Source organism: Haemaphysalis longicornis, unplaced genomic scaffold (genome assembly GCF_048455015.1).
Source record: "Haemaphysalis longicornis isolate Haplotype H1 unplaced genomic scaffold, Haemaphysalis longicornis Haplotype H1 scaffold_74, whole genome shotgun sequence".
NCBI classification, from domain to species: Eukaryota; Metazoa; Arthropoda; class Arachnida; order Ixodida; family Ixodidae; genus Haemaphysalis; species Haemaphysalis longicornis.
In genome coordinates, this window is record NW_027526431.1 from 17,921 (window position 1) to 45,442 (window position 27,522).

A 27,522-nucleotide genomic window follows, 5' to 3' on the forward strand; every position below is an offset into this window, starting at 1 on the left:
ATTTTATTTTTATTTTCGGACTGTCGCTTATGTTGGCATCGGGTCGATGCACTCTTAGAGGGGGGGTAATGCCGCGAACCGTACATTGGGTTTGTTTATTTGTGTTTTGCTTTTACCGCCCGGCTGCGCCGGTCTGTGTTATCTCTGCGCCAAGGGAAGAGCGTGTTCCATTCTTTCTTTCTGTGCCGCATGTGTTATCTGTTGTGATAGGGAGGGCATTCCGATCTAACGTGAACAGCCCAGAATAATCTTCTTGGATCTACTATGTTCTCGATGTGAATCGACGTTTGGAGAACCACGCGCGCCAAAAGAAAAAAACCCTGCAGCGCGGACGCCGGAGCATTCGATTCGACGACACTCGCCTGTGCAAGTCACTTTGTTGACCGCTGCTTCGCCGCCTCTGTATTCTTTTGAGTTGTTAGGGGAGCACAAGTTCGCTCCAATAAACGTGTTTCTCATTCAAGACAACTGCATTGTCCTTGTCTTCGTGACAATATGATCGCCCTGTCCTACTAAGTAAATACCAATGGTAAGCATCTACAGCTTTCCGAGATACCGTTTACGTTCCCGCGTGGGTAGCATAGCCATGTGGAAATCCCGCGTGTAGATGACGTGGGGTTTTGTTTGGGGCAAAATGTTTCGGAAAATGTTCATATCCCACAAACCGGCAACTCTCTGAATTACTTGAAATCAGCCCGAAAAAGATAACCCAAGAGCAGGAGAGTGTAGAAGAACGGACCTAAATAAACAACCGAAGGTTTATGGCTCTTGCATTATTTTATTGCCAACCTACACAAGAACAACTAATGGTCGCCAAAGCTAGAAGCTCTTGTGGAGCCACTAACTGTTGTGTAGACAATTTTTTGTGCAGGCAATAAAAATAACTGGTGTTTTTTTTTGCCTAGGTTTGTTATTTAACAATTGTTTATTCATTGGCGTATTTGGGACGCGTCGTTGTCTTGTGTCAATTTTTTTACGGTGTTACAGGCTTAATTCAATAACTCGTCCAATCGTGTGTGCTAGCTTCAAAGTATATTAAGACTTTTCACCAGAAATCCAAAAACATCTAATGAACAAATTTTTACACATATAGACTTCAATCTAGAGTATGATACCACCAAGTGAATACAAACTGACTTTTTCACGAAATGTGCACGCGTGAGGAGATAGTTCCGCAATACAGGAGAGACTTATACAAGTCGGTTGACACTGCTAGTTCATACAAGAGTCAGGAGGAAGCAAAATCTGCCCAAACTACGAAACACGACGTTCAAATGGTCTACTCACCGCAAGGTGCAAGTTTCCGATATTCCGAACGGTGTGATTCCACACCTTGCCTTCTTTAGTCATATTGTAAATTCCTTGAATCCACAGCCACGGCCGGAAATACCGTATGGTGATCAAGAACGTAAGGCTTCAAGTAAAGCGAAAAAAAGAACAATGCGGTAGCATTCACATCTCTATATGCCCCCCTCTTTGTGTTTTCCCAAAAAAGACTTCAAGGTACACGCAGGAATTGACGAATGTTGCCATGCAAGTGAGCGCACACGAATCACGAACCAACGAATTGGTACAGTAAAACGAAACAGTAAATATTTACTTTGTAATTTCCCGTATCACGCACATCGTTTCCCTTTAGATGAGAGGGAGTAGGCAAGTCTCGCAACAAATTTCTCGCCGTTAAAAAATACATTTTTTGTGCGCCTCAATACTTCATTAGTTAGCACAAATTACATGACAATCTGACATTTTATTTAACCTCAAAACAACATGTGTTACGGACATTTGCACTACCTGCTTGCGCTGAGAGCTCTGCACAAACGAAGCTTAACAGTAGACTTTTAATGCGCTTGTTACCCATTTTTTCTAATGAGAAAAACAGATTCTGTGAAAACATTCATAACTTCGACATTGTGAAAAGCGCTAAAGGAAGCTGACTCGGAAAAGACGACTGACCCAAGACGGGCGCTACCGTCAAGCGGTGAAATATTAATACAAAAACAATATGTATTGCTACGACGCAACCGCTGTTCACAAGAACTAAAAAAAAGGCCTTTAATAAGGAGAACTTGTTCCTTGCTCTGTAGACTGAGGAATCACCGATGACCGGCTCTACGAGCACGCGCTCACGAAGATCGCCTGTCGCCATCGTCACGGCTGGGCGTTGGTAATGATGGTACGTCTTATGGAACACACCCGCTGTGAGGGATTGCTGCTTCCCACCGGCAGCTATGATGCGGCATCAGCGTTGTTTATGTTCTGGTTCGGATTGTCGTGGAGGGACGCTTGTCATAAGTTGTGTTGCATTGATAAGTTAAGCAGCTAATACAAAATGGCTCAGGGCATAAGTGTTCGTACAAAGGTCCAAGTTCTGTAGCGCTCGTTACCATTTCAAAGTGCTACCACCAACTAGGGAAAGCTTGTGCATTAATAATTAAGAAGCACGAGGCAGAAAAACAAAATTATAGCAAAACAGTATTCTTTATTATCGGGATACTGGTTTATGAACTGTCTGATTATGTCCCGGAGAAGTTGACAATGCAGTCAAGAAGGCAGTAATTGTGTTTTTGTTCACATATTAGGAGACACAAGGAAGCTAAAAAACTAATTTTATAAATAATGCTTGAGATGACAATACTCGGTAGCTCATTAACTAAAATACTGGCAATATTTAATTACATTTGCTGAGCGTTTTTCTGCTCATGCTGCGTTATTCTGAGTGTTTTAATATCAGCTCGGTTTGCTAGCATTAAAAGCATTCGGTAGCCGGCCTTCACTGAAATCGGTTAGAGAGTTTTCACATAGCGGGTAGCGTCCGCTAAAGCTACGGTGGTGGGTAGCGGGGCCCGACTAGGAAGGTGTACATTCATTCCGGCAGGGTGGATTAGTTCCGCGGGCCGGCCTTCGCCATGCCAGTGCATTCGCTTCTCTGAGGGGCAACCTCGTCGCCCTCCCTGCGCGCGCCTGTGCATTTGGATCCCGGTAACCCGCCGCTGTAGCGTGCGCCTCCGGTAGTCACTATGCTAAAACTCTCTACTGTAGTCTGTGCTTAGCTTAGGGCCAGCAATGTATGCAAAACATAGTTACAATACCCCATTCGAAGGCCTAGGTACAAAAATTAAGGCATAGAAGTGTTTTATGTTGTTGTTGAACTTACAACTGCACGAAGTCACTAAAGCCAGGCTTTGCTTTCAATCACTAATTATGTAAAGCTTTCAGCGGTGGCCTCAAATAGTGTACAGAAAGAAACTGCTATTAGGGAGTGAAGGCCATTTGGTGATATGCTTTTTTGCTTCAATATCAAAATATTTTCACCGGTTACAAGGATAACAAGTACAAAAGTGTTTATAACGGACTCACCAGTTAAACCAGCGGGCGTACTCCGGCCGTTTTCCATCCTGTAATCCGAGGTCAATGCCTAACGTGGCTCCTGAGTTAACAAAAAAAGGAGAGGCTTGCTCAGAAGCATTTCTTGAACGTTTAAAATTGCTCAAAGTACGAGTAGTTCAAAAACAAATCACTAGTGTTTTATATCAGCCATTTTTACGCTGGAGAGACAGCCAATAATTTGTAGCATGCATTTTGAATCCTCCATGTGGAAAGCTTTAACGAAAGATGTTATAAAAAGAAAACAACCCCATGACTTGTAAGCTTTTCTTGTGGTTGTGAGCGCTAACGCATGAATGTCCAGCCCAACTCCAGAGATGACGCGTTTCGCCTAACGTTGTCCAAGGACTTCGTAATCTTGCCGCTGGACACGCTTTTCTTTGCAGTTCTCTTATACGTTCCACCGTTGATCGTTCATACCGTCGTCGAATGGGAGAGTTAACGACCTATGATGAATTTCGCTGCTGCCCGTTCTATTACTCTCTGTGGCATGCTACAGGGATTACCACCTGTGGCTGCTGCGAAGTTAGAGCTCGCGCATTCGAAATCCTCGTAAAGTTGAACTGGCCGTTGTTTTATCAGGGATGGCGGCGCCGGATGCCGGATTTCTGCCTCAAGTTGCGGTAGTTAAATGCCTTGTGATATACATGTTTTGCACAGGACATCACAGCCGCCCTTTCTAGCGTATTGCTCTCAGCTGTGTCAGCGCTGATTGATATAAGAGCATCAGATAAGTTCACACTGTTCCAACCTACCCGAAGTGCACCGGCCTGACAGCTCGCACAGTGACGTCAGTGCAACCTATCCGGAGGAGCTGTTTTACTGTTAGAGATTACGGACGCGGTTCTTTTCCGTTCAAGGAGCCATTTAACGCTTTTACCTTAAGTTTTCTCGTTTGGGAAAAGTTGTGCTAGACGAACGGATAATTTAACAGCAGACCATTTTGGATCATTTTTTGGCGTTCTGGTATATACGTTAGTAACGTTGTGGGGTCAAAGAAAGAAAAAAAAAACAGGTTAGCCTTTATTGATGTTTCCCGTCCAGGCTAGTTCAGCAATAACATCGACTTGGCTTGAATATGTAAAACTTGCGTCGTAGCACTGTGTTGAAGGTACGTTTTTTTTTTGGGGTGACGGGCGTCATTTTACTAAACTTATAATCATAGTGGCGCACTAATGTTTAGCAAAAAGGGCTTTTAAACACGCAGACCACACGACAGGAAACTTTGTGGAGTGCGCTCACTCCCAGTATTTATGAGTATCATGTAACGCTGTGAATTATGATTGTCCCGGAGTTGCATGCTTCCTGGGTATTGCTTGCACGGTTGACTAACAAGGCTCGAATATTACGAAGACAATTCTTTCCAGCCGAATAACCGAACGATTTGAGATCGTGTAGTTTTCGCCACCACATACACACACACAAATTACATACACAATGTACTCACGGCCAATGATGTCGAGAACGCACTTCTGGATGTTCTTGTAGCAACTGATCGGCTGGTCAGGCGATTCAGCAGCCATAGATGCAATTCGCTCCGCTAAGACGGCGCCATTCTTGTTGAAAAGATCAACGCAGTTTTCCATGTGCTCCCTATTGAAGGCGCTCTTGAACAGCTTGGCCTTCTTCCTCCACGGGTCTCCCTTGCTGTAAGAGACAAACAATTGGGTGAAGTGGCCAGAACACAGGAATGAAAGGAAAATAAATAAATCGAGGAGCACATCAATTGAGAGAACACGATCATGTGTAATCACACACATGTATATGGCAAGATTTGTTGTATCGACAATGTGACTAAAAAATATGTCGAAATAGGTAACAGCTTTACGGTTGTGGGAAGGGTTGTTGTGGGCACGGTGCCGCGAAATGGCGCAGCCCTTACATCTTACCTTCTTGCGTCACGAAGCATCAAAATGTGTAACTCAACTCTAAAGTTGGAAAATTTGAACAGCAGAGTTGTTTACGCTCTTGGGTTCGATGTCAATTACCAGAAAAAATACCAAGAAAATGGCGAGTGCCCGTGGTGGTGGTGGTTTCACTGGTTTATTGATTGAAGAGGTTGGAAGCGAATGTTCCCCCGGCTACTGCATCTCACCAATGCAGGATCATAGACCCGGCTATACAAGTTCACTGGGCACAACAATTTCGGGAATACTAATGGTTGTCTATAAAATGAGCGTGCGTCTCGTCAGAGCGCCTGGTGGCGCGTTCCCACTTTTGTGATTGGACAGAAATCGACGTAAGGAGAGCTAATGCGCGCGCTACACAAAACTGTAAATTAGAAAGTTAAGCATTTGAAGGAAGAAAGAGCATATAATCACAAGCGAGAATTGGTAAAAAATTCGGCTGTAGAGGTTAGAACAAAACAATCAGCTTTTTGAACAGGAAAAGAATAAACGCAAACAGGGCACGCGCATGGTCTCAGATACGTATCCAGGCTTGCGTTACGCGTGGGCTTGCGCAACTGAGGCGCTCACCGAAAGAAAATAAAAAATGCCGAGCCCACGTGGTAGTCAGCGTTTGAGCAGACAGCGTCGCCGACAAAACGGCTGTCGTCTTCTCCTGACGACACTCGCTCCGCGTTGCTAGGGGCAACTACCTGTGCTAATAAAACTCGGTGTTCACCGTGGCGGCGCCGGCAGAACTCTCTGTGACTGTGCCGCGCACAAAGGGGGTGGAGCGACCAAAGAATATCCGGACACCGAAGGTCCAGGCGGCTTACCAGGAAGCGCGCCGCGCCTCCACGCGAGAATGCAATCGCCCAAAAACCAACCGCTGTGGCTCTGTGGCGAAGGCGTTGTGCCGCTGAGCTCTAGGACGCGGGTTCGATTCCCGGTCGTGGCGGACGCTTTTCTGATGGAGGTAAAAAGCGAACACGCCCGTGTGTACGGGATTTCGGCTCACGTTAAAGATCCCCAGGTGGTCAAAATTAATCCGGAGACCCTCACTGGACTCGCCTCATCGCCTGCGTTGCGTCGGCGCGTTAAACCCTACAATCAATCAATCAAGCAATTGCCCAAAAGAAAAAGAAGAAGTAGTGCAGGTCTTCAGCGGCGGGGGAGCACTCGACGAAGACTTTCCGACGGCGGACGATGTCGTATACGAATGCTGAAGAGGGCGCTGCACATATAAAGTACTTATATACTTTACTTTGCGTTTGATTTAGCGTTCTTCTGACGAGCGCCATATAGGTATATACACAAACTAAATGGTTCTGAGTGATTCATACAGCGCTCGTTGAGTTTCGCTTAGTGAGACGAAAAAGAATCTGCTTGAACATCGGCCTTGCACCACTCGGAAAGCTAGCTTTGATTTTCTTTCACCGTTCGATTTTCTTCACCGCCAAAGCTATTTACGCGAAACAGAAGTGAATGATGGCATTTCGGAAAACAATTTCATTTAAAATTTTAAATAAAAAAGGTAAAAGCAGTTGCAAACTTGATTTGGCGTAGAAGGCGGTACTAGAATGGGATGTCCAAGCTGTGTGCAATACCTTATCACCATAAATACTCACAACCATTAAGTCGACATTCACAGTTACTTGTCTCCGAACACATATATTGCTATTGCTTTGCAGTGGGTTCCCATTTTGTTGCACGCTTATCAAACAAATTGTGGGTGAAAGGGGGTGTCATCAAAGGCTACCTTCAACCGTTCGTCTTGTTACTTATTGTGTGCCTGGAAAGCTGAGTATACTGTTATACGTACGTTTTAAAATGCGGCTTCATTGGCCCCACGTGGTTACAGCGCATTAATCACAATCACATCACATAATTGCACATCCTTATAACCATGAAACAAAACACCTAATCCTAAAATAAGTTTGTTTGAAATTTCGCAATATCGCGTGGCTGGCACCGCCTTGGCTGAGTGAAATGGCTCATCCTCCAGCGCGGTTCGTTTGCCATGCTATGGCTGTTTATACTACTGGGAGCCCTGGTTCTGGTACCTTTTGAATTTATGAGCTTGTAATGATGTACTTGGGCCACCCAGGCACGGCTTTTAAGGCTCTACGCCATGCAATCCAACTGCAGAATTCCGGTGCCGCGGCCTTTGTGAATCCAAGCTCTTACAGCTGTGACTTGATAAATCGCTGTCGTTTTCAAGAATCCTGTAATTTTCCGGCCTTCTGGGCTCGACTTGCTCAGTTTGCGAGGACAATGAACATATTATATATTTACGCCGAACTTATGCCTTTATAATACCGGAGATGAAAGTGTCCTTGCGGCCGCGCCTGCTCATTACGTTAGGATACCTTTTACCTACATCTTCCGTCATGGTTTCTCCCGCAAAAAAAAGCCCTATTGTACTCTCTAACCGCAGTGTGCTTATTCGGACTGTAAATGACGATGTAAACTCCCTAAACAGGTTTGAGTGTCGATGTTCTTGTTGGAGAATATCACATAATCACCACCCCTATGTGGCGGATGAGTTCAGGCATTTTGTCCAACTTACGCTTCCAGTTCGCCAAAATCGTTTACTTGTTTATTCTATTGACTCAATTATTTAGTACATACTGCAGCCAGAGGTTGGGCCCAAGCAAGATGAGAAATACAGAGCATATAACTTGAGAAAAAAAAGCCCAAACATGCAGCTGCAAATTATGACAGAAATAAAATGTAAAACTTGAACCAACAAGACATGAAAGCAATTCGGTATTCACGCCTAGCAACCGGTTATCATATATACATCCCTTTAATATATCTATGGTATAAGTATATAAGTGAGAGAGGGCTGATTTTGATTAGATAGCTAACCAGGTTTCCCGCTAATGCTAGCAAAAATTATTTTTAGAGGCTCCTGAATATTTGCTGATAAAAGATTGTGGAGCACTTTCTATAAAAGCTTCCACTATTCCTTTCGCGTCCGGAAGCACGCCGAATGCTATAGTTACCGGCAGCGCGGAGCGGCACTGCGTGATTTGTTCGTGGCAGCAGATACGTCTTGCGTGTCTGCTTTGCTTTCGTGGTTACCTTTTAAATGCGAATGCATTTCTTAGTCGGGGGTTGTCGTGCTCCGTCGGCGTGCGCCTGCATTGCTCCAGCGCGAGCGCACGTGAGCGCACGCCTCGTACTTCTGCCTGCGTCGTCGTCGTCGTCGTCTCAGCGCGAATGCAATTTCCTAGTCGGGGGTTGTCGTGCTCCGTCGGCGTGCGCCCGCAGGTGTTATCTCTCCGCGCTCCTCCTCGCCCCTAGCAACAGCTGTGGTGCGCCTAGCAACCGGAGCAGGTGGTAGCTCGGGCGGGAGTAGCGGAGGGCAAGGGGCGCGCTTTGGCGTGTGAGGGCGCTCGCATCGCGGAGCTCGGGCGGAGTAGCGGAGACTGAGTGGAGAGGAGGAGCGCGCTCGGGCGTGTGAGGGCGCTCGCATCGCGGAGCTCGGCGGGAGAGAGAGCTCGCGCGCGGAGCGGGCGTGCTGAGAGGGTCTCTCTCTCCTCTCCGCGTACCCTCTCTCCGCTCGCTGCGCTCGTAAAATGTATATAAATGCAGTGGAGCGCACGCCTCTCTCCGGTACTGCTTGCCGCAGCGCACTCATCGGTGCACCCAATGCATTCGCATTTCCGCACGATCCCCTTCGGGGAGGTGGGGGCAGTTTTTTAACGTGGCTATCAAAGGCGCTCATAGCAGCAACTGAAGGAAAGCTGGCCGATAGCTGTTAAACCTCTGGAATTACGTAACTCCAGTGATCAAAGAACGCCAATACCGGGAAAGAGAGAAAATTTTTTTGAACCAGTGTTTCAGTTATCTGATGGGCGTAAGGCGGTAATTTCTTGGCTGAAGTAGTTTGCGACCCCCTATTCGAAATACAAGATGTGTTGGGTGACTACGTAATTTAGGCATTTAGGATTTAGAAAAAAGTTAGAGAAAGTGTTTCAGGGTCACTTTAAGGCAGGTTACTCCGAGCCAGCAGCTCGGAGCAGCTCCTGCGTCACCTCCTCGACAGCACTTCCACCCGAGGGTTTCAACAACACAGGCTCTCGCAGATCATGGCCACTACGGTCAAGTCGATCGGCGAACGAGAGACCGTGAGAACGATTAACGAAAAGTACCTCCCACGCACGGCGACGGAGAAACATGCTGACTATTGCGGCACACCCAACCCAGGCCTCGACAGTTGCATCGAGGAATGGGAGGTGCGGGCAGTACTGCAGGAGTTGAACTGCAAATCGGCGGCGGGCGCAGACCTCATACCAAACAAAGCCCTACGCAACCTAAACGACGGGGCGATTGCCGACCTCACCCGGTACTACAACCGCTGTTGGCTAGCCGGGAAACTGCCCCAGCAATGGAAGACCGCGCGTACCGTGCTGATCCCCAAGCCGGGCAAGCCACCAAGCATCGACAACCTGCGCCCGATCTCCCTCACGTCCTGCGTGGGGAAGATCCTGGAACACGTACTAAAGAACAGATGGCAACGCTACCTGGAGTCCGAAGGCCTCTACCCCGAAACCATGCTGGGGTTCAGGGAGAGGCTCAGCACACAAGACGCCATGCTAATGCTGCGACACGAGATAATCGACAGACCCGTCCACTCGCAAGACAACAGGGCGGTGCTGGGCCTCGACCTACAGAGCGCCTTCGATAAGGTGAAGCATTCTGCTATCCTGGCGCAGGTGTCTAGCCTCGGCTTGGGCCAGCGCTCGTACGACTACATTCGAGAATTCCTGACTGGGAGAACTGCGAAGATCCAGGCCGGGGACCTACAACTGGAAGAGCGAGAGCTGGGCAGCGTTGGCACGCCGCAGGGCTCGGTCATCTCGCCCCTGCTATTCAATCTCGTTATGATCGGGGTGGCCAACAAGCTGCTCTCGGAGGTCCCGCAGGTCCGCCACAGCATCTATGCGGACGACATCACGCTGTGGGTCCCCGGGGGGAGCGACGGTCACATCGAGGACACGCTGCAGGCGGCCATCAATACCATAGAGGACCACCTCGACGGCACTGGCCTCGTGTGCTCCCCACAGAAGTCGGAACTACTAGTCATTCCTCCGCCTGGCAGGAACCGAAAGCAAGCGCTCGTCGGCGCCGAGGGAATTACCCTCCGCACGAGGGACGGCACAGTCATACCGAGAGTGCAGGTACTCAGGGTCCTCGGAATGCTTCTGGAAGCCAGCGGCGGCAATACTGCCACAGTGAACCGGCTGACCACCAAGATTGGGGCAGCCAGCCGCCTCATAAAGAGAGTGGCGACGAGACACCGGGGCATGAGAGAAGCCAGCTTGCTTCGGCTAGTACAGTCGTTTGCCATTAGCCACGTCGCGTACGTGGGGGCCTTCCACGTGTGGAAGGTCCAAGAGCGAGAACGAATGAATGCGGCAATACGGAAGGCTTACAAAGCGGCCCTGGGTCTATTGGACTGTACCAGCACGGCAAGGCTCTTCGAGATGGGCGTTCACAACTCCATGGAAGAGATTGCCGAGGCGCAAAGGACCGCGCAACTGGAGCGACTCTCGACCACCAGAACGGGCAGGAACATCCTCGCCCGGCTGGGACTCGATGGGCGAAGTGTACCTAGCGAGGCGGTTATGCTACGAGAGACGGAGCATGCGCTCCCGTCGAGGACCCTGCAGAGACTGAGGGTAACGCCTCTACCTCGCAACGTCAACCCCAACTACAACCCGGAAAGACGTGCGGCAAGAGCGAGAACCCTTACGGACACGTACGCTAGCGACACCGGCGCGCTCTTCGTGGACGCGGCACGGTACGCCGGATCAAGAGACAAGTTCGTGGCGGTGGCGGTAAAGGCCACCACCGGGGAAATCTACAGCGCGTGCAGCGTGCGAGTGCGATCGGCGCAGCAAGCTGAGGAAGCGGCAATAGCGCTCGCCCTTACGGACCAGAGGTGTTCCACGGTGTTGAGCGACTCCCGCTCTGCCATCAGGAGCTACGCCCGCAACCGTGTGTGCAAAAGTGCTGCGAAAATCTGTGAAGTGCAGTGCAGTGACTCCAATGCAGCGGACACTGTGCCGGCCACCTACCTTCGGTGGTTCCCGGCGCACACCCCCGCGACCAGCGGCCCGCACCCCAACCGCAACGAGACGGCGGACGCCGCCGCGCGTGCTCTCACCCACCGCGCGGAGGCGGCCGGAGGGACGGGCCCGCTGAACGCCTCCGAGGAACCGCACGAAGGCCGGACCGGGGGGCGTGCGAGTGGCGGTGTGGTGCGTGCAGCGAGTGCGAGTGTTCGGTGTAGCGAAATGTAGGGCCCCAGTGAGGTGAGCGAGGACGAAGAGGAGGCGGACCCGCTGCTGGGATACGCCGAGATGTTGGACTGGTACCGTGCCGGTCGCCAGACCATGCCACCGCCTCATCCAAGACTCACGCGAGAGCAGGCAGTGCGGTTTAGGCAGCTGCAAACCAACTCTGTGCTCACGCCGGCGCTGGCGCGCTACGTGTGCCCGGAGGTGTTTGACAGTGAGCAGTGCAGTGTGTGTGGAAGTGCAACAGCGACTCTTACCCACATTCTCTGGGACTGCACTACGGACCTGTGTCCACCCGGGTCACACCCGGGGGGCTTACCGACGGACGTGGTGTGGGCTATGCAGTCAAGAGACTATGAAGTGCAGTTGCAGGTAGTCCAGCGGGTCGAGGCGGCTCTCGCCCGGCAATCCCGAGGGCGGGCTGATGCCGCGCGGGACCGAGGGATGCGAGCCCTGGGGACCGCCGGCGGTCCGGCCGGCCCGAGTGGAGGTCGGGGGGACACCGCGCCTTGACGACAGGCCTAGAATAGTCGGGCTGTGGGCGATCCTGCGTGGTCCGCCTGCAGCCTCCGTAGGATTTTTGATCCAATAAAGTCGATTTCTCTCTCTCTCTCTCGGAGGGTGCTGATGCTGTGTCGTAATTTACAGAAGTGCGAACTGTAGAAAGCAATTGTGGCAACGTGAATTTGCCCGATACAATTTATGGATAATGTTTTTCGGAATGCGTTGACTTAGAACGGTCAGTAAAATAGACACGTTCGCTAACATGGCCCAGTCTCTATTCAGCGCCAAAGAAATATTTCTGCCCGATGTGTTAAAGCAAAGCATTTCTGATCTCGTCGAGCAGTTTCGCCTTCACGGAGGATTTGACCTTCAATTAACCGCAGCTTGGCCGCACCGTTGGCAACGCGCATGACTCGGCAGGTCGAGCTCTGCCGTCAGCCGTGTTTGCTAGCCGCGCGGTGGCGCCGTCACTGCAGGATTGGCGCATGCGCTCTCCGCAACTGGATATTGCTGACCACGGCACTCGCCGCATGCATGCTGCTTGGCCATAAAAGAGAGCGAGGCTGGGCCTTATTCTCTCCGCTAAACATTGCGCGGGAGCTTTGAGCCTTCGTCGGCAAGAGGCGTCTGACCACCCCACAGGTATTGTACGCGTTCGGCTCAGAAAACGCCGTTAGCGGGACCACAACCGTAGACGAAGACAGGCTTTGGACGAATAGTGCAATAACTAATGCTGAATCAATGGTTAACCAAGGGAAATCCTGACCTAACAAGGCTAAGCTAAGCTTTCGCTTTGCATATCCATGGTTTGCCGAGCTTAGACGCAGGCATTTTGTACCCTTAAAGAGGCCATCACTCACCTGGTCAGGAGATTTTTGGGGCCCAGCCATGACTTCAAAAACCTGTACATGTTGGGTTTCCCGGTGTTTTCTTTGGTCGAGAGGAGAACCTGGGATTGACGAAAAAGGAAAAGTTTAAACTCTAAATTGAAGTTTTGCTTTCCAAAGATACACGTTCGCTTTAAGTGCCGCCCTAGTATAGTGTTCTTTGGCTTTGAAGACGTTATGTTTACATACTGTGTGCAGATCTAACAGCGTGGGATATGCACATAGGAAGTGACGGTGAAATTGTTCTACAGGTGCTTTCCGATGGCTCAGAATCGTTTAAAATGCGCTATGCCTTCCACTTTCGTGATGGCGATTTTAGACGCCACCCGCTAGACTCATGAATGCGACGGAAAGTGCAGCTATTCAGGCTGTTAATCACACAATTGAAGATGGTTCCAACAATTACTGATCTATGTACGCATCACTTCGCACTTCATACTTTTCCCGCGTTCACGTGGATCCGCGCATTTGCGGGTGTCCGCTGCGGCAATGTTCTTCGACCACTTGCTATCTACGCGGCTTGTGACGCGTCCTCCTAGAGCCAAAGCTATGCCGTGGCGATGAAGCATTTATACCAGACATGTCATCTCCAAAAGCGACCACTTCACCAAAAGTGACGTGCCTGACTTTTTGGTTGATTGGAAGTGTTTTTAAAAACCGGAAATGTTATACGCCAGTAGGAAAGAAAAACGGGTGGGGAACAATGCCGTTCGAAGGCAGTAGGGTCCAGGGGATAGGATATGTGAGATACCTTGCTTACTGCAGGTAATACGACCACGTATAAATGCCCACCGAAGTATAGCTTGAGCAACGTACCTCGACTGGTTCTGGCGACTGCAGTATGACAACCGGGGTTATTCCTATGTAGACCTTAAAAGTCTTCCCGTCGTGCTTCTTGGAGAGCTTGTTTATAACCTTGTGCACCACTGCAAAACAACAGAAATGCAACAATATGGCTGTCGATCGGTATCGTAATTTGATGTCCAGACAGCAAGTAGAAATTTTATTGGACAAAAAACGAAAAACTAGTAAACATACGCTTTTTGGAGACAGGACTGGAAACAATATCTTCCAAACGTAAATATTTTACGCTAAGCCATATTTCCCTGGCCCAAAGAAAGTTTTAGGGTGACTTCTTACTAAAATAGGATATACCGGGAGGCATCCTGAGGTTTGTCGGTTTCTTAAAAGGGGCACCATGTAACTTACAAGTTTGGATAGTTAAAAAGACAATTTCGTCCCGATAACAATCACACCAGATTTGGCTCAAACTCCAAAAAGAAATCTTAATGTTGCAGAAAATAGATGAAGCAGAGGTTCAGCTACGTTCTCGCCGGTACCTTATGACGTCACCAAGACTATTTAGTGTGACTTGCGGCACCCGATTAACCTACAGCCAAGAAAGGTGACTGCGATTGGAGTTGTGTCACTAGTTGATTTTGATCGTTCCTCTTGAATTTCAACGGGTATATACCAATGATCAGCGCCGTTTTATTTCCCCAAATGACATGAAGGGTGGGGGCGTGCGGCGCAATATCTGAATATTTTTCGATAACCCCTGTTTTGTTTTTGCTAAAGAACTAGTATTTCGGGGAAGAACTATAGTTGGGTCTTTATCCCCCCTTCGAGATGAATGTTTTGCATCCGCACATTTATTTATTTGTTTGCCTTTTATTTATTTATTTATTTATTTATTTATTTATTTATTTATTTATTTATTTATTTATTTATTTATTTATTTATTTATTTATTTATTTATTTATTTATTTATTTATTTATTTATTATACCTGTCAGGATCTGGGAGAGCACTGAATAATGGGGGTGCAGACATTCATTTACCGACGGGGCGGTCAGCAACAACCACAAAAAACACAGACAATATACAGATCATAACCAAAATAAAATTGAAGCTTGATAACAAGTGTAGCGACTTGCCCTCACAAAAAATGGATTAACGAAAAAGCTTGCCCATATGCCGAAAAAGTGTGGAAGAAACAACTACGCGGTACAAAGAAGGGCAGAACTGTAAAAAGTAAAAAAAAAACTCTAGAGGCGTAGGTGAAGAACATAAAAATGCATACACCGAAAATATACATTAGCAGGCATACAAAGAATAATACCAATATATACTACGAGACTCATGTGAGTACAAGAATTAAAAAATAGGAAAAGTCATTTAGTGAAATTTATTATTATTTAGCAAGAATGGTCTCGCGAGCTAGAAAGAAGCGACGGTTGCAGCAGCTAGCTGTCGCTGCAGTTGCATGGGCTATTGGAGCTTGCACACACACCCTGCAGGGCTGGCACATTGTGTAATTACAATGTCTCAGAATTATGAGAAGGAATCAAAATCCCACTCATTAAGTGGTTTTCACGCGGGTTACCCCCGCAAAAACGTATGCGCGCCAACCGCCAGCCAAGAGGAAGTGTGGGCCTTTCTTGTCCATTGAAATGCCCGCCAAGGCCGGGCTCGTTCGTGCACCTCGGGGAAACCATCGCGCATCCCGGCATTGTCGCTGCCTGCGACGACCACAAATGCTGGGAGGCGGCCCTCGCGGTCACGTAATGTCAGGGTTGGTTAGAAAAAAGGTTGGTTTCACGTCTGCGCCAGCACAGTTTAAAGGGAACCTGCCACACCTTTTTTATCTTTTCTCGAAATAATAAATGCTCGCAGAATTAGCCAACCAACACATCCAGTACTTTGAATAGGGGCTCGCAAAGTACTTCAGACAAAAATTGGTGCTCTATGCCCATCAGAGAACTCAGTAACTTGCTCAAGAGATGTTTCACCCTTTCCCGGTCTTGGCGTTCTTCAACCACTGGAATTACTCATTACAGCGGTGTAACGGCTATTGGCCGGCTTTTTCGTTAGGTGCAGCAATGAATGAATTCGCTGGCCACTTTAAAAAAGAAGCCACAAAAGCAAAGCATAAACTGAAGGCTATCTGCGGTGACGACAAATCACGCAGTGCCGCTTCGTGCTGGCGATAACTATAGTTTTCACCGTGCTTTCAGACGCGAAGGAAAGAGTGAAAGAGTTTACCGGTAGTGTTTCAGAGTCCCTCTAAGGTATACGTGGTGGCCATGTTGGCCCTCATTACGCGGAGTAGGAACATTCGGCGAAAATGTGGTCTCTTTTCTTACAAAGACAGTCGTTATCTTGGCGTGTTTTTTTGACATGGATGCCCTTGCGCCAATAAAACTCACGGACAACAGCCACAGATATTAATGAGGGGACAGTTGAATACGAGGTTGTGCAGTTAACTCTGTTCAGCTGCGGGATAGTTATAGCTGTTCCTCTTGGAAAACAGTGACGTATAACCGAACAGAATGAAAGCGGAATAACGGTAATTAAGTGGGACAATGTGTGTCACCTTATCCTCACTGACGTAAGCACTGAAATGCGGAGGAAGCTTTGTGTTTGTAGCTTTAAGTGTGTGCGGGCGTGTGAATACAGGTGTCGTGACATTGCCCGTTCCTAACCGTCTTTTCCTAAAAAGATTTCCATTGGTTGAGGAAGTGAGAGAAAATGACACTGTACACGCAATGTTGAGGACAGCATAGGAGTACCAAAGGAATCTCGGGCATAATACACGCCACACGCGCTGATTCACGAAAAGGGATTAGCTGTGTTTTTAACATTATCATAATATCAAAACAGGGGTCTAAATCGGTATGGTTCCTAATGTGGTTCCAAATGTTGCCATAAAGATTATTTCTTTTTCAAAAGTTCGCGTTCTCCATCTAAAACTTGTACGTCCCAGCTGTACCCACCTTTGCTGCGCCCTGTCAGTATCAACCCACGGAGCATAGTGTAGTGCGTGCTAGCAAGATTCTTGCAAAGTACGAGAGACCCGAAGCTGAAACTTCGTCCTCGTTTCTTTCAATGTGAGTATTCAGAAGCCTTTCTAGAGTGCGTAGCAGAAAGATAGTGCTCCTCTTAACTCCATTCAACGTCTTATTAACTTCTGGAGACAATAGCAGCGCACCAGCTTCCTCTTTCTGATGCCGTGGGCTAGTGACGTCACGAAGACAACAGTCACCAAGTGGAGCAACAAAATTTTTATTACAACCTTCTCTCCTGCGCACGATTTAAAACCTCTGGGTATTTTCAAATGGAATAGCTTCTGTTAGGAAATAGGAAAATGAGCGCGCAGCTGGCCATGGAACGGCTCTTAACCGTCACGAGGAAGTAGTGAGACTCTCCTAACAGATTGTAACCGGCCTTAACAGGTTCAGGTCTCCCTGCCACGGCGTAACTTAAAGGGACAGTGAAGTGAATTTGTCATGCTTGTGTTTGTGTTCGCATTGCAGGGACTGGCTCAAATAAACACTCATTTTATCTTTTATCCGGTCGTCAAAGCAGTATTTCATTTAAAGAGACTGAAAGAAGAAGTAACACCATGCGACATTTGAGGCGGCCGAAGCAATTACAGACTACGCAAATTATTCTTTCGATGTGATTGGACTATGCCCAATTTCTTTAAAGTTCATGCTTACGGACTTTCATGTCTATCAGTGGAACTTTTTCTTTACGAAAAACTTCAGTGCTATTGGCGACAAGTACATGTGTCGGAATGTAGTTGTGGTTTATTTGTGGAGAGTTGTTGAAACCAGTTTGGGTTTTGGTACTGGGCAACAACATGCTTGGCATCCCACTTTGTCGTTTGTTGGGCATTCGCGATACCTCAGGAGTCGGCATACCGGACTACGGCCAGGTTTTTCGCCTGTATAATGCGTCAGATAAGCCTGCCAGCACCGCTTAGAATCGTAACATTCACTAGCCGAGGCGTACGCAGGGCATGAATGACTTCCGCGTTGTCGAAGACGCTTAACCGCGATACGCATCGCCCCAAATTTGGAGCTTGCGTGGCTCATTCCTGTGTCATAAGAGTCACGTTCGCACCAGGCTGACAGTCGGCTGATTCGGCACTGTGTCTGCAAGCTGTCGGCGCTTATGTCAACACCACGGCAACGCGAGCGCTTTCGTATCTGTCCGCACGCAGTCTGCCAAACCACTCGTGGAGCAATGAGGGTGTCAGAGCAAAATGTTGAATGCAGTATATAAAACATTAACTAATTAAAAAGAAATCAACTAAGAAAAAAATTCAACCCGGAATTCGAACCTGCTAATTGCGATGAACTGAATCGAGTGCTTCACACCACTCGTTCATACTTTTTTTTCTTTTCTGACTTTCAAGATAAAAACATGCAACAAATGCAGGCTGAACCTAGTGGTTGGTGTCAGCAAACACCGCTGCCCCGCTTTCTGCAAACCGGGGAAATTTCCGGACTTTAATTATATTTGAATAACTCGTTACTTTCCATACACCATCGTCACATACTTGTGAGAGGTACACTTCTTTCAGCTTGCAAATATTTTCAGCGAGACATTTAAGCGTTGTCGTCACTATTTATTACGGCCGTTCCACTACTCCGTATGGCGTTAATACAAAGGATAAAAAAAAAGATGTCGTACGAAATGTCATCACAATGAACTTCAAGGAAGCGCGTGCTGTTTTGTGCCAGGGGCATATTTGTTCGAAGAGTTCGCTGGAGGATGTCCCATAAAAAAACCGTTTGGTTTCCACTGCACATCCAGAAGGAAAATGCCTGTGCGAAATAAGGATGGGAACGCAAGGCCCATCGTTTATGGTCCATACCACCGTGGTTGCCGTGGGGAACCAGGAAGTAACGGTCCTTAATGGTGTTTAGATTCTGAGTTTCCGTTTTCCGAGCAGCTCAGATGAGTAGTTCTTGAATAACGCTTGGGCCGTAAGCATCCCTCGAATCTCCACAAATATCCTATCACTAGAGACTGCGTTCCTTATGCCCGAAAAACGATCGCAAATGTGTGGTCATGCCACTGACCGCTGTGCCAGTTCACCCTGCAAAAAAAGGGCTTCGCGCACCTCAGTTCTACGCTTTACGTTATGCTTCGGTTGATTTTATTCCTTAATGCCTTTATTAACTCGGCCATCTCTTCCCCCGCTTTAACTGGCCTTACATTTTATACCAGCGTACCAGTCTCACAGGCAGACAGAGCTTAGAGCTCCGCTGAAGCGTAGTCAACAAAGCGTCGTAAGTCAATTTACGTATTACATGTGTTTTTGTGTGGCAATACTGTCAGTTCATCAACTTTACTGAGCTTGATGCACTTTACAAACTAACAAAAAGAGCCATATTGCCCCGGCCGCAAATCTTGTCATTTCTTAAGTTTAGTCGAGCGAACGATTCGCGACGACCCGTCGCTTGCCGACCGACTGACTCGGTTGTTGGGGGGGGAGGGGAGCCGCTCAGTAGGCGCAGCCAAGCCAAGCCTGCTAGAGCAAGCGTCATACAAAACGTCATATAAAATCGGCAAGAAGAATCGGAATAGGAGGACAGCACTTTCGAATTAATTGTTACACTAACGGAATTATCGTAAATGCGCCCAGAGTGGTCAACCTTGGCCTGGGGAGGCTAACCCCCGACTTCCCTGACCTGAAAGCATCCCTGACCTGAAAGCAACGCTGCTGTGTCAGGCTCACTGATGCACCCATCCATGCTGCACCCATCGACAACCACAAAATACTCTCGCACCCAGATCGCACTACTTTTGGAAGCCTCTTACAACGAACTAGTGGCGGCTGTAACTACAAAATTTGTAAATGTAGCAGACTGCGTGTGATTTAAATACAACATTAAAACATCCCAGCTGATCCGTGGATGCAACCACGGGTTACGGTGTGTACGGGACCTGGGCTCTGCCGAGTGCGCAACCAAGTGCATGACCGCGTCTATGCTATAGCTCTAGCGGTACACAAACTCGCGCAGGTTGACTGTGGAATCAGCCTGCCACGGTCAGTTTCAGCGCACTCGTAGGGTAAATATATACTCGAATGCGGCCGTCTCTCAAGGCTCGCTGACTCGGCAGGGGGTATTTGATCACTGGTCACCATTTCAATCGCTCACTTCGTCAACATCAAATTTTAAGTGCAGAGCACTTTATTGGCTCGCCTTGTCATCGTAGCGCGCTGTAACGCGTAACGCATAACGCTCTAAGATGCCAAGCAACTGCCGGAATCAGGCGGCGCAGCGAGATGACGGATCCAAGCAGAGCCCGGCGTACCGTCGTAGCGGGGTCCCACAGAGGCTTCGAAAACCAAGTGGTTTATATAGTCATTACCGGTCGAAACTCGTGAACTGCTGGTGCTTGTCATTCATTTCCGACAGCCAATCATTTCCCCTGGACCCACTTATTGACGCAGAGAAGAGAGGAGGAAATTCGTTCGCAGCATGCATCACGCACGGGGTGGAGCGCCAGTCCCGAATGTGCGCCAATGGACCGCAGTTGAAGAGCTGGTCATCTTGTGCCAGCTGGGACACTCTCGTGGAACACATTGTACGCCATTGGCCAGCCCGGCATGTTGCCGGAGGCGTACATTCTGGTGGGCGAGGGTAGCTCTTGGCCTCCGCGGTTCACCGAGGTCGTTCTCCCCGTTCTTTACCGCAAAAAAATGCAGGCACTAGTACATTTAAGGCAAAATATACGTAATTAAGCGGCAGCGCCTGCGTTCATTTAGTTAGGAACGCTCGTAGGGTTGGTTTTTTGCGATAGTAAGCGACAAAAAGGGGCAGTGCAAGAAAACATTGGCCGCGTATGTGCTCCTTTCGTTGCAAACGTTGACGCAATGCGATAGTCGACTGGTGCCCCTGGCAAGTGAATGCATCCCTTCTCTATCCCGCTCACCTCTCATGCTGTTCCTCTTTCGTCTCGTTCCTTCTCAGATAACAAGCTAGAGGTCTGCTCAAGATAATTTAAATTTACCGGGTTCCACTGCTCCAAGTCGGGTGCCTCAATGCCATCGCTGCCGTACGGCGGAGACGCGCGAGAAACGAAGCGCCCTACTATATCGTTCCAAACAGCGCAGTAAGCGCCGGCGGCGCCGGCACGAACAGGAAGAAAAGCAAGCACAAAAAATTGGCCGCGGATATGCTCCTTTCGTTTGCAAATGTCTACAAAAGACGATAGTCCTTGCCGACATTTGCCAAGTAAATGCCTCCCTTTGCTTTCCCGCTCATCTCTCATGCTGTTCCTCTTCCATCGCGCTCCAACCAAGGTTGCTCAGGTCTATTTAAATTTACTGCGTTCCACAACTACAGGCCGGGTTCCTCGATGCCAGCGCTGCATTACGGCGGAGACCTGCCTGAATTGAGGCGCCCTACTTCAACGTTTATAGAAACCGCATTGCCCTAGTCCACGCGCATTCCAAGCAGACCGTGAAACCTATCTAGTGGAACCTTTCGTAACTCTTGGCGCTTTATTTTTTACAATGCCGCCAGAAGCTATAGTGGCGCGGGCGACAGTGTGAATTTTTTTTTCTCCAGTGGATGTAGTATTTCATTTCGCGAAAATCAAGCATCTATGAATTTTTTTACAAAGGAACCCTGTACATATCACCTATGTATTAATTTTCTGTCTTATATTTGCGCAATGTCTTCTTCTTGTTCAATAATGTTGACAAGTATGAACATAAAACCGGACTTAGACGTTTAGATTTGGCTGTGAGTATATAAGACTATTGCGAAGATTTTGTTTCGCTTTGGCCGGGTGGCTGAATTGAGTCACAGACAGACAGACAGACAGACAGACAGACAGACAGACAGACAGACCTACGCTGTATGACGGACCAAAATTTCTGCGTTTAAGTAGCCCAAGAAAGACTCTCCTCTTTAAAAGAACAGTACTCCCGCTGGAGCTGTTTCAGGCAGGAGGCACGCGAGCACTGCGATGGCGGGAAATTCTGAATTGCATTGGACAAACCTCCGCTCCATCCATCACGAGAGGAGTGAGCCAGGGCGGCGAAGAGCAGTGAGGGGTGGTTGCAGTGAGCGGATAACGGCGCTACAGCCCATTATGGCGAATCACTGCTCTGCCCTTACAACAGCTTTTATGTTGAGTGGAACGGCTTTAACTTTTCAAGGGCAAGTTTGCGGCACAAGAGCGTGATTTGCATGAATTCGACGTTTTTATTCCGAATTTCACAACAATAATTTCACCCCCCGCCAGCCTGGAAACAGGCCGGGTACGAAGCGAAGGTCAACCGGCGCTGAGTCTCCGTGTTGGCTGGTGCCTCTGGTGGGCGCCTCTATGGTTGCATGTTGGTCATTTTCGTCCGCGGAAACCCAGCCTAATTCAATTAGATTCATTGGAGTGTTGCAGGAAGAAATAATCTGCTGCTGCCATGAGGACGACAGCGCGTGACCGCGGAAAAAAAAAGGCTCGTACAAGTCAGACAACCAGAAGATTGCCTAGAATGGAACTAGGGAGTTAGGCCTTAGTGTACCCGAAGCAATGCCGGTAGTAATCACTGTAGTAACGGAAATTTGAAGGTTTCGTGGCAAAAGCACCAGAACCTCGCGTATGGTTTTATAACAGCGCCAATGTGAAGTATGCATGAGTAAAGCCGCATGTCCTAAGGCGAAGTTCCGTTGGAACAGAACCAGCGACCGGGGCTACGAGATAATTTGTGCGAGATAAAAATATTTCCACATAAGCGACGACACATAGGCGACCCCTTAGATTTCTGACAAACGGAGGAGAGGCTCTGTTGCCGAAAGGATACTCAACCACATTTATGTTATCGCGCAAGTAAAAATACATGGTGTAAAACATTTTTTAATATGCCTTTGTGCAATATGAAAAAAGAAAATTACACCACCTTCCCGTGGGGAACCATGAGAAGGATGCGAAGCATCATGTGGGCTCCGGGTAGGTTCAATTGTGTTGCCGTTATGTTGTTTCATTTATCGGAGCACGAATGGGAACGTAGTGTGAACCCCCATGTAGAGACAGAGAAATGTAGAGAAATGTAGAGACAGCGAAGAGACCGACACCCGCGTTACCTGATCGAACACCTCCTGGTTCTCGTCTTTCTTTATTGCGTGCTCGTGGTCCTACCCCGCTGCTCGCCATCTTCGTCCTCTTCTCTGGTTGAGCTGCAAGGCGCGTGGCTCTTCACGCCACAGCTTTCCCACGGGAAATTCAACATCCTCCTCTAAAGTTTTCAGTTCGTCGTTTCAGTTGACGTTCAGCTTGTGAAGGACATAAAGCGCGTTCGTAGCACGTGCTCCCGTCGCGGTTTGTAGCGCAGTGGGAAGAGCGCCACGTACCTCCCGTTGGGGCCAGAGAGTCGTGGGATCAAAACCGGGCACCGCCTAGCTATTTCTTTTTTGTGGACTGCGCTGACGACAGCCCAAACACTGACGAGGCTCAAGAGACGCGCATGTGCAGTAGAGTGCGGACGGCGGAAAACAACGGCAACAAAGGAGGGAGGAACACAGCCCTGAGCATGAGATGCTTCGCATCTAAAATTGATTTTGTAGGCCCCGCCACTGCAGAAATTGAAGCTTTGAGCCACAAGAGAGTAGCGGAGACTTGCATGTTGCTTTTGAAGGACAAGCCAGGTAATTCTGAACAGTAGGAAGTTATGTATTGTGGACGTAGTTAGATAAGGAGCCACCGTCTTATCGAAATTATTAACAACCTGGATACTTGTGAGTCTTTATTGGGAAAAGTAAGAGGTAAGATAGATGTATAATACTTGGAAACTTAAAATTTGCGATGGAATCTTGCTCAGTGAGCCGAGAAAAGACAGGCAAACAATGCATCAGGAACTATAATCAGAAATTTCAGCCTCAGAGATAAGTAAACCCGAAGAAACAGAAAACAATGGTAAACAGGCACGTTGAATTTAGCCCCTTGAACATAAGAAATAATATAAAAATGAAGTAAATCAATATATCTACCGCAAGATGGAGATCAGACCTGCACGCTGAATACAACCCGTACATTTCATATGTAAACGTCTTTACCATCGTCACAAAGTTCATATCCCGCGCTAAAACACTGTCACCTACTCTCATTCTTTTTGGGCGAAAACGTGCCGTGAGTGGGACCACGTGGCTGCTTCTTTAGCTTGCATTACTAACCCTGACCATTTGCGGGGAGCATTGTCAAATTCAAATTTGTTGCAAGTTTTTTTTTGTTTGTTTTTGTTTTTGTGTCATACTTTCTCGTAAGGAGTGCTTTTTCGTTGTGTTTATTTCTTTTTTAGTGTATTCTATGCATGTGTCGATCCGCCGTTTCTGTGTCCTCTTAAGGCGAATGATGTGCGTTTACCGTTTGCTTTTCTTTTGCTCCGAGTATGATTGAGTTTATGGCTGCGTTAATTGCATTTGCTTTACCACGTTTTTTTAATATTATTGTATAGTTTTGTCTGTGCAATCGTTAAACACTTGTCACGGGCTTTTGACATCTTTTTTGCTCTCCTATGTAAGCAGCTCCCTTCTACAATGCGTGTATGCCCTGAGGGTAACAAATAAATATCAGGTAAAGCGTTAAAGCGTGTATATAATTTCTCGTGTTTGTTACGGGTTTCCATTTCGAAACTCGTCCTCCAACCAAGCGACTTGTTTTCGCTCGGCATTGAGCAGTATTTCATCGCCTAAAGAATACAGGCAGGGAAATATTATTCACGAAAGACAAGAGCTATCTGCATGCATCGGATCACATTTGCTATGCACACATACGTGCATGGCAAATATACAAACAACAGTGGCATCGGAACCGCAACTGGGCATCTTATTTGCCCATTCCATGTTGATTGAATGTTCGGCTCGAAGCGAAAAGACGATTTCGCAAAACTCCGCCGTGGAAAATAAAGGAACGTCTAGCCAGTGCGGCCCAGCAAATCCATGCCATGGCTTGCCCCCTGGTTAAATAGATTCGTTTGTGACAGTCGACAAGAAATGTCCTAAAATTCTTGATCCCAGAAGCAGCACATAAATTTTCGCACTTTAGTCTTGAGGAAAATCTGCAGGGTGATCAAAGTTACGTCGACAGGTTTTGTAAAAATTAGGCGCTTAGGTGTACGTCAAGTCTACCTCTACAGTGAAGTTATTCGCCGAGGGGGACACACAATTAGTGGGTAAATATTGATGTCGCTGGCTAATTAACAAAAATTGAATAATCAACTTTTTAGTGGCGGCAGTAAGCAGGCATGTATGTATTGGAAAGTTAGACGCAATCGTGTTTCTACGCAGTTTCATTTGGCAGAATTCTTCTACTGCAACTGTGGTCCGAGATATCGAACTGTGAAGCTTAATTGCCGATCGCATGATTACGCATGCTAGACAGCGAAGGCCGGCGCAAGGCTCCTCCGTTCTGTTCTGTTGCGATAGCGGCTCCGAATACTGCAGATTGCGATTACACCAGCCAAGACTGAATGGGTGTGAGTTATCATTTTTGCCTATGCCTCAACACTGTTGTCATACTAAGCACCGTACACAGCAGGCACGTCACAAAAGGGAGGAGCTTTGCGCCGCACCTCACTGTCTCGCATACGTAATCATGCGAACGGCCATTAAACTTCACAGTTTTATATCTCGGAGCACTGATGCGCTAGAAGAATTCTGCCAAATGAAGCTGCATAGAAACATTATTGCGTCTAAGTTTCCAATACAAACATGCCTGCTTACTGCCGCCACTAAAAAGTTAATTATTCAAATTTTGGTAATTAGGCCACCGGAATCAATATTTATCGCCTCATTCTGTGCCCCCCTCGGCGCATAACTTCACTGTAGAGATAGTCTTGACATGCATATAAGCGCCATATTTAAAAAAAAACAGTCGACTTAACTTTGATCACCGTCTATATGTTGTAGGTTTTTTGTTTAGCCGCAAGCATTCCAGTCAATGAACTCAAGCTTCCTTTGTAAAGAGGCGGCTGAAAGTCTTTAACTTCCCTTAAATAAATTATAGAGGACCCATGTTGCGCTACGCGCCCATTCCTTACGTATTATAACATTCCGGTTGGAAAATTTGGTCAAGATATTTTCAAGATTTTTTTGCCCAGACAAGAGGTTAATAATGGTTGGAATTTAATCTGTCTGCCTCATTTCTAGTACACAAGATAGAAATGTACATCTTTCCTTGAATGTGTTATTTTAATGCATATCACTGTGGTCAACGTACATAATTATACATTTAAAAAGCCGTTACACACATTATGAATCTGTCTCATTCCCAAACACACCAGATAGAAATGTATGTCTTTCCTTAACGCTATCAATTTTCTGTTTGTCCCTGATGCCAACAAGGGCACTTAAATATTCTGAAAACCATAACACACAACCACCTCGTTTCCTGCAGTTCATAAAAGGTGGATTCGATGATCTATGGGTTTAACCGACGGAAGAAATCCAAGGATTCTCGTTACACATTTTTTGCTGTAGCGGACACATTTAGAGTGATTTGCCTGATTTCCAAAGAAAAGAACTCTGTAAGAGCGAATGCACGAGCTTGACCTGTTGCTGAATGTAGCAATTAGCAATGAGGTCACGAACGAAGAATTACAGCAAAAAGACACCAAAGATCGCTGTAATTGCAAGAACGTTAACCTACAAAGGCTAAATATATCAAATTCTAGTTCTTTGAAACCTCTTGCTTGATAACATATCTTTCGGCAATCATCAACGAGCCCAATTTTTGACACATAAACGACTTTACATGGTGACTTGTGTAATGTATGGGCAAGTTGTTTTTCCTTGACAGACCACATTTAATCACCAGAACGTTAATATATTAGCGGAAACATCCCGTTCTAGATCCAATAAATACACGTATAGCGGCTGCTTCGGATAGCTCGTTGTGCACATGGCCTGCGCCAAATATTTTGCGCGCTGGAAGAACCAGGTTACTGAAAGGAATCCTCAGTCAAGCAGTTAAGCAAATATTGCTGTTCGGCCAACGTGCCCTAAAGCCCGCGCTTTTCTTACCCGACGTCGCATTGTGCGGAAGGTCCTTCCGGTACTTCCAGTACACTGATAGCAGGAACCACGGGGGCAACCAATCCGGACCTGGTCCTGGCATCGGCCGAAGTAGGCTCCAAGTTTGGAACCATCGGCGGCAGTGCATCGCTATTAGGGCGCACGAGAGTATCACGCTGACCCATGGTAAGGAGGGAAGGAGTGCGGTGTCGAACCTCGACGGTGTGAAGAAGTTCAAGTTGATAGCTGGCACGGCACTGGCAGTCATGATCTGCCAGCAGAGGTGGTTGCGAACGACGAGCTGTTACCGAGAGTGGCGAACTGAACTTGACACTCTCAGCGGCAGCCTTGACGCCCTGTTCTTACGCGCACCTCGAAGACGTCAAGAGCCCACGTGGTGCCTTGCGCAATGCCCACGAAGGGGATTTAAATACAAAAGGCCAAAACGTGCCCCGCACCTTGTTGTTGGGATCGCTGTGGCCGAAAGCAAGCGCGGTATGCTTTAACGCACAAGGAAAAACGCTTTCGCGGCATTAAAATTGTGGGTTTTACGCTTCTAATTCAGTTTCGATGCAGTCAACAAGTAGTTGCCTCCGAAGACTGTCTACGCGAGAAGAGGTTGAGGGGAAGGCCGCAAGTCGGGGATTTCTTAAATCTCTGGCGTCTTTGTTTCTATTGTAGGAGAGACCGCCCTAGCGGCTCGTAACACATTCTTCGAAATCCTCGTTCTCTTT

The 27,522-nt window shown here is 47.6% G+C and overlaps 1 protein-coding gene across 1 annotated transcript in view; it reads right to left on the reverse strand.

The window, feature by feature from the left end:
- LOC144148049 (cytochrome P450 4V2-like) overlaps positions 1-27,133 on the reverse strand; it is a gene marked incomplete at its 3' end in the record, with an annotated part of 42,061 nt that extends 14,928 nt beyond the window's left edge. The window contains 6 exon segments of the mRNA XM_077679647.1: positions 1,288-1,414; positions 3,361-3,430; positions 4,835-5,034; positions 12,949-13,037; positions 13,792-13,901; positions 26,798-27,133. Coding sequence (XP_077535773.1) covers positions 1,288-1,414; positions 3,361-3,430; positions 4,835-5,034; positions 12,949-13,037; positions 13,792-13,901; positions 26,798-27,056 — 855 coding nt within the window.
- Between the last annotated feature and the right edge of the window lie 389 nt (positions 27,134-27,522).